The sequence below is a fragment of the Montipora capricornis genome, chromosome 11 (assembly GCF_036669925.1).
Source record: "Montipora capricornis isolate CH-2021 chromosome 11, ASM3666992v2, whole genome shotgun sequence".
NCBI lineage: Eukaryota > Metazoa > Cnidaria > Anthozoa > Scleractinia > Acroporidae > Montipora > Montipora capricornis.
The window spans coordinates 35,291,214-35,298,713 of record NC_090893.1 but is presented as its reverse complement, the minus strand read 5'-3'; the positions used below and the strand labels follow the sequence as shown (position 1 = coordinate 35,298,713).

Below are 7,500 nucleotides of genomic sequence, written 5' to 3'. Positions count from 1 at the left end.
ATGGACTGGCATCCCATCCAGGGGGGAGAAGAAATACTCCTAGTCGCTTCCTGCTACAGAAACCAGAGATAAGCGCCGACGTGATGGGCCTTCTAGGCTCCACTTTAAGAAAGCTATTGGATTTTTCCCTCATTGCGAAGCAAAACTAACAAAACCATGAGTAAAAGATCTTCTGATCAATTAGTATACCTCATGTATTTCGAAGCTATAACTTTGGCTATAAATTAGGCCAGGTATTCTCGAAGATTGGACGAGTAACTACAAGTAACCACAAATAAAGAAAGAACACAATACTGTTACTTTCTTTTTTTAAAGTGGTTACTCGCAGTTACTCGTGGTTACTCGTCCAATCCCAGAGAATACCTGCAATTTTAGCTACGAAATTACTTCACTAAAAAGTTATTTTAATCTGTGTTTCAAATTAATATAAAGGGAAGCGTTTCGTACCACACAAACGACATAACCTTCTCAGACAATAAGGGACAAAAATAGTTGAGATACTGAACTGGGAAGACAATAATTAGGGAAAAATTAATGTTTAAATGAGACTTACTGGAAGTTGAAGTTTGATCGGGATTCTATCCGTCCATCTGTAGAGCAGAGATTACAAGAGAATGCGTATGGGCAATGCCGACCAATCTTAACCATCGAGAGTAAAACATCCTGGGAGGGCATGTAATCTCTGCTCTACAGATGGACGGATAGAATCCCGATCAAACTTCAACTTCCAGGTAAGTCTCGTTTAATCATTAATTCTATCCGTCATCTGTCGCAGAGATTCCATGAGACTTGAAAGACGTGTGGACACGAGATACACCATATACGCGGTATATGAAGTAACTGCAACTTTATTCTAACATGCCCGTCAAGGTAAACATGAACTTAGAGATGGCAACAATGAGAAATAGTGCTTACATAGCAAAGTCGCACTGAAACTATTACCACCAGATGTATCCAAAAACTAGCCTAAGGTTAATAAAGTGTAGCATATGAAAACCAATCTCTGAAAAGCAGTAACCACTGTCCGTTACTAATCGTCTTCATCATGCAAAATAGCTTCCCTGAAACTCGTACACTCAACAGCAACAGGCTTGTTGTAAAACTTGCTGAAGACATCAGCACTTCTCAAACTTGCAGCTTTCATAATAGATGATATGGGGATGTGTCAAACCTTGGCTTTACTGGAAGAAGCCATTCTGGTACTGTGAGCTTTGAACTTGGACACATCAATGCCTTCCAGGGCCATAACAGTTTTAATCCATTGTCCAATGGTGTCTACACTTACACTTTTATATGGGGAGATATAACTTATGAACAACCGGTCTGCATTCCCCCTAAGGGGAGCTGTACGTCGAAGGTATTCCTGAAGAGTACTGGTTGAGGTACTGGTTGAGGTTGGCCAGGTGCAGAACTCTTAACAAGATGGTCGATGACAAATGTGTATGATGACTCAGGTTTCTGCATTGACGATAAGGTCATAAAGTGAAAGGATTGGCACCTTTGACCTGTTGTGAGGGCGCAGGTATCCACAGGTTGCCATTCCTTCAGAAAATGTAATACCACAGAAGTATCCCATGTAGTCTGATACCTACATGTAGAAAAAGCTGGTCTTGTCTGAAAAGCTGCTTTAATGAACCTTTGAATCAAAGGGTGTGAACCAATTGTCATGGTTTCGTCCAATAGGGTAATAATTGTTGACAGGGCACACCTTGCAGTGTTAAGCGCGCTGTATCCAAGACCACAGTTGTAAAGTTCAGTAAGGAAGTCAAGTACTTTACTTACAGGTGGCTGAACGGGATCAACACATCCTCTACTTGCAAAGAGGTTTCTTTTCCTGAGAGAAATGTCGTACTGCTTTTTTGTACCTGATCTCCATGAGCCAAGCATGATTTCTTGAGTTCGGTTCGAAATGCCTTGGTTTGCCTGGGATTTCCTGATAGCAGACATCCTATCAAGCACAGTTTCTTCCACAGGGGATGTTTCTTCCCTGGGTTGAACAGTAAATTGACAATGTTGGAAGCCTGAGGGAATAGCACTGGTTTGGCCAAAAGCAATCTGGCAAGTTTCAAGTACCAGGCCTGAGTCTCCCACTGAGGTACTATTAACACTTTCGCTTGATCTTCCTCTATCTTCTGAAGTACTTGGGGGATGACACTAAAGGGAGGAAACATGTAGCTGAAATATTCACCCCAGTCCAGTTAAAGGCATCTACAGCATAGGCATTAGGGTCGGGTTCCCAGGAGACATATCATTTAACTTGGAAATTGAGTCTAGAACTAAACATATCGATGTCTGGATAGCCAAACATTTTCGCCAAGTTATCAAAGCATGTCCTGTCGAGCTGCCATTCTGAGGCATCATTAAAGATCCTTGAGGCCTTATCTGCTATTGTATTCTCTGACCCTGGGATGTGAGCTACTGTGAGCCACAGATCCCTTACTTTACACCACAACCAAATTTCCCTAGAGATGTCATTGCAGGGAGTGGAATGGGAACCTCCCATATTACGCAGATAAGATACTGCAGTTGTGTTGTCAGTGAAGACTTTAATATGGCTATGTCTGCAGTCATTGAAAAATGACTGAAGACCAAATTGAATGGCTAAAAGTTCTTTTGCATTAATATGCATGAGTTGCTCCTCTGGGGACCAACGACCTCCTGTATTTTCCTGGCTTGTGGCAGCGCCCCAACCCTGATTTGATGCATCAGTGCATAAAATTATAGTAGCATTCCCATGACTTATTTTCCTTTTAGAGTTCTTTGCATGAGCTAGCCCCCATTTGATGTCATTTTTTGCTTTATCATGAGAAAGAATCGTGTTTTGATCAAAATCACCTCTAGCTCTTTTCAGGGCAATGGTCTTCTCTATCCCAATCTGGCGGTAATATAACTGACCATATTCCACCCCTGGACAAAAAGAAGCCATAAGACCGATCAAGCTTGCTACTAGGCAAATGCTCACTTTTTCGAATTCCAGGATTCTCTGGGCAAGCTGATATAACTTGTCAAATTTCTCATCAGATAAAGACACTGTCATGGTCAGTGAGTTTAGCACAAACCCTAAATGTTCCAGAATAATTTGAGTTGGTTCAGTGACTGATTTTAAATCATGAGGCCAAAAACCAAGCCCCCTAAATAACTGCATAGTGGCACTGACATTCTCTTTACACAGGTTATAACTATCACCCTCTAAAAATGTGTCATCAATGTAGCCACTTGATATATGCCCTCTGTCTCAGATGAGAGAAGACTGGTTTCAGCACCTTAGTGAAAACCCTTGGTGAGCATCCTAAGCGTTGAGGTAGGCATGTAAACTTATAAAGTGTGCCTTTCCACATAAATTTCAAATATTTCTGATGACTAGCATGGACAGGGATGGAAAAATAAGCATCCCTGAGATCTATGGAAGCCATAACACAGCCGGGTTTCATTAGGCTTATATTACATTTTTGAATGGTGTCCATCTTGAAATGATGATATGCCATCCATTGGTTTAAATTTTTGTTTGAGATTCAAAATAATTCTGTATGAACCGTCTTTCTTTTCATGCAGAAAGACATTTGAAATGAACTCATCTGGTTCATGTGCACTCTTCACAATGACCTTTTTCCTGGAATTTTGCAATTTGAAGGTCCATACCGATAGCCTGAATTTTAGACAAATTTGTGGGCCTTAGAGCTCTGAATTGAGTGGGTAAGGCTGGGCCAAACTCAATTTTGTAGCCAGAAACGGCTGTTAAAATATTGCTTTCCGATGTAATCTGGCACCAAATATCCATATGAGCACTGGTGCTACCTGCAGTAAAAACAACTGCCGCACAGGAGTCACATTTCAAACTTTCATTTGATAACTCACTTACACGACTTTCCGCAAGTGTTAAATAGATTTCACAGCACTTGGTTTCTTTGTCTGGATTTGGCTTGTTTTGTTGGACGGGTATGCGCTGTTTCGGCCCTGCTGAGGTCGTTGGGATCGACCCCGTGATAGCGACCCCGTCTGGTGGATAAAAAAGGCCTTGCATAATTACTGCACCCTCCATATCGATATAATCTTGAATGTGGTCTCTTCTTGTGGCCAGTAAGTCATTTTGAGGCCTTATTGCTTTCATGAGTGATCGCTTTGAGACCTCCTGTCAGATCATCACCAAACAGCTCACCACCGACTGTTTGTTTACTACTGCAGATTGCTTTGAAATTTTCATCCAAATCTGCCTTAAACATGTCTCTTCACATGTTTAGTTCGTGATTGGCAGCGGCAACCAACAGAACTGCATTTGAGGGAAAGTCCCACAAGGTTGTCTTGTCAGGGAGTTCTGAATTCCCATCCTTAGCCTCAGCAATGATCCCAGCTAAACGTGCTAGGGGAATGAGACCTTAAATTAGGGTTTTCTTGCATTTTTGAAGCTTTGCATCTGTGTTGCGAGTATGTCGCTGCGCAATGTCCCAGATTTCTGGATTTACTTTAATTTGTTACTTTCAGAAAACTGCAGTTTTCTGGGCGTTTTATCTTTTCTTCCTTTTTGATGCTGCCTGTTCACTCAGGCCACCCTCGTAAATACTTTTGAGCACAGCGACAACCTTGTCTGGCAATACAGGGTCAGTTTGTTCCTCTTCTGTCACCTCTTGGATGAGAGAATCCACTGGACCACCCTCAGCGGTTTTAGTCTCGTCAGACTGTGCCTTTTTTGCAATGGGTGACATTCGACTCTCACATTCTGAGTCATTTGTTTCACAGGCAGATTCCTCGTCCCCTTCAAAAGCGACATCATAAGCCCTTTTTAGCTTGTTAACAACTGGTGCCATGGCGTTCATCGCGGACGTCAAGCTGTTGAGCTTAACGTTACATTTTCCACTTGCACTCCCCCTCTTCCCCCTCCAATGTTGGTAACGGAAAAAGGAAGAGTTGGCGATATTAAGAAAACAACATTGTTTGGTGGGGGGAGGGGGGTTTAGATGGAAAGACTTTGGGGGAGGGATTTGTCCGAGATTCCTTACAAGGGAAAGTGTCCCAACACTCCTAGTCGCTTCATGCTACAGAAACCAGAGATAAGCAGCCGCGATGGGCCTTCTAGGCTCATAGTAGACTTTTACCATTGAATGTACTGGGGGTGTACTGAAAAACTCCTTGGGTATTAAGTCACAGGGTAGGGAGAGGGAGGAGGTGGGGGATGACTTAGGGGAATTTGACATTTTGTGGAAGCTAGCATCAAATTTGCCACCCTTGGGCACCTACAGACTGTCAATTTCCCCACCCCTGGCACCTTCTGAATGTCAAATTCCTGCCCTGGGTTACTGCATCACTCGCAGTACTACACTGTACAAACCCTTGGTCAAAATCTGCTTACAATTTACTGGAGCACTCAGCTGATGAAGGAATTCAAATAGTATTCCGAAACCACAATAAGCGACAAAAATTGTTGAGACACTGAACTAGGAAGACAACAATTAGGGAAAAATCACCTTAACGTTGCATTTTCCGCTTGCAGTAGTATTCCGAAACCAGTCTTGGAAAACCTGATACACGGTTCATTGCAGTGAACCTATCAGAAAGAAAACATGGGGAACCTGAATGAAGGCTGGTGCACATCTTTCCTAATTTTTACTCCATTGTTGTTTTATGGGAAGAACAAATTGCTCACAAAGACGTTTTAGTCTGCTGTGCAATTCCTTAAAACCTAGCACTTCCTGGGAAAAAACTGGTCCTTGTTGACGAGAGTAAATTACATTGCACCAATGTTCTCGCACCAATGTTCTCTTAAAGTTGCTGTTAAAATAAAGTAGAGAGATCACCAACTTCTACGCCATCTTTTGCCTTTAAAGAAAAAACAGAGTTATATGTGGAGGGTGACAGTATTACACCTAAATTTAAATCAGGAAAACCAGAGAAGTCTGAGTGTTCAATAACAAGATGGTGGATAACTCATCTCCAGGTTTGCTGGGTCTTCCAAGATGGCAGGCATGTCTAATTCCTGACCCTGGAGCAATGCAAATGTCACTGCCAAAATCCCTACCCAGGGGAAGGCTCTCTGGATCAATTTCCTGTGAGTAGCCCGTCCCCCACCCAAACCCTGGGGTTTGACATTGATATGTGCGTCATTTAGGCCGCTTAGAACCGCCGCACCTTTCATGGGAATACATGAGCCCAACAAAATAACCTGCTCCCGACTGAGTGGCTTCATACACATGTAGTTCAGTTGGTAGAGCATTGCACCAGCAATTAAGTGTTTGTGCTGTATGTCAGCCTATGAATCAGTGACTGCACATGGTTAAGTGTTCTTATGTGAGCACTTTTGCACAAGTTGAGACTGATTTAGTGTTCAATTACATGTATTTTGGTTTCTTCTTGTTAATGAATAACATTTCTTACAATGTAAATCAAACACTCCAGTTCCCCGTGGTGTTTTCCTCACAATGGAGAACTTATTTGATAGCTCGGATTTGTAACCTCATGGTATCCCTTTAAAACAAACACTTTGTTTCAATTTCAAACGACTGTTATAAATATGTATCACTTGAAAAATGAATGAAGTCGAGAATGATGTCTTCAAAACATCATGTTTTATGGCTAATCTTAATTTGTTACCAAATTCGTTTTCAAATTTTTTTAAAATGAAAGCAAGACCTGAAAATCCCAGGCTTAAATAGCATTTTTAAATTAAGGCTTTAGTTTCTTTACTTGTTTTAGTAACATTTTTGACTGTGATTATTGCAAAGCTAACTTGATTTATATTTTTGAATCAGTGCTTCAAACAAATAACAATGTTTTCGGTATATCGGTAATAGTCTTTCCATGAACCTTTGGAAGATTAAGATAAATGGTGTTTTGATTAGTAAATACGGACTTACAATAATGATTTTTAATGTACAGGTTAAAAAGGTTGATGGATTTGGATGATTCATTTTTGACATCTTTAAGACCTGAGGGTTATGATATCAGTTGTGTCCAGTCTGGTGCTCATGATCAGAGGATTCCCAAAGGTAGGAGGTTCACTCACTCAGATAATTATTCAACATACAGTACACAACCCTTTTGAAGGGCTTCAAGTGAAAACTATCTTCAGGTGATTTATGGGTCACATTTTCAATTGGTGTTTTGCAAGCTAATGGCCAAACCGAGTTCAGTGAACTGTCAACAGGAGTAAAGTAAGAAGTCGTAAGCAGTGATGGCAAAATGGGGGCGGGGGGGCATGTATAAGTTCACGGAATGGCAACTGTAATGTATGCAGAATAGAGTGTTGCAGAATGACTCAAAATTGCTGACCAATGGAAGCACTACAGTATGGCTGGCACACAATAATTATTTGAGATTACTGGTTGTCTGTTTCGTTCTTTCTCTCTTTGTTTAAAACAGCTGTTGAAGTCCTACCACATTGGCTGATATCTGCCATGAAATGCCTCATTCACTGTAAGTCATCTTGTTGGTTATGACATTCACTGTGTACTGGATGGTCTGAAGTACATGTATAGTATCTTGTGAGCAAAGCTGTAAATTTCCTTTTTT

The 7,500-nt window shown here is 41.3% G+C and overlaps 2 protein-coding genes and 1 long non-coding RNA gene across 4 annotated transcripts in view; 1 reads left to right on the top strand and 2 right to left on the bottom strand.

Annotated features, from left to right (window-relative positions):
* Nucleotides 1-7,500, bottom strand: part of LOC138024353 (mRNA export factor GLE1-like) — a 199,957-nt gene that overhangs the window by 60,453 nt on the left and 132,004 nt on the right. The window lies entirely within an intron of this gene.
* LOC138023954 (DEP domain-containing protein 1B-like) overlaps nucleotides 1-7,500 on the top strand; it is a 38,488-nt gene that overhangs the window by 8,504 nt on the left and 22,484 nt on the right. For both annotated transcript variants that reach the window (XM_068871038.1, XM_068871037.1), the window contains exons 4-5: nucleotides 6,868-6,977; nucleotides 7,351-7,404. In XM_068871038.1, coding sequence (XP_068727139.1) covers nucleotides 6,868-6,977; nucleotides 7,351-7,404 — 164 coding nt within the window. The remainder of the gene's footprint in view (nucleotides 1-6,867; nucleotides 6,978-7,350; nucleotides 7,405-7,500) is intronic.
* Nucleotides 814-7,500, bottom strand: part of LOC138023956 (uncharacterized) — an 11,631-nt gene continuing 4,944 nt past the window's right edge. Inside the window, exons 2-3 of the long non-coding RNA XR_011126856.1 lie at nucleotides 5,460-5,539; nucleotides 814-2,154 (exon numbers count right to left, since the gene is read on the bottom strand). This is a non-coding gene — a long non-coding RNA (uncharacterized lncRNA). The remainder of the gene's footprint in view (nucleotides 2,155-5,459; nucleotides 5,540-7,500) is intronic.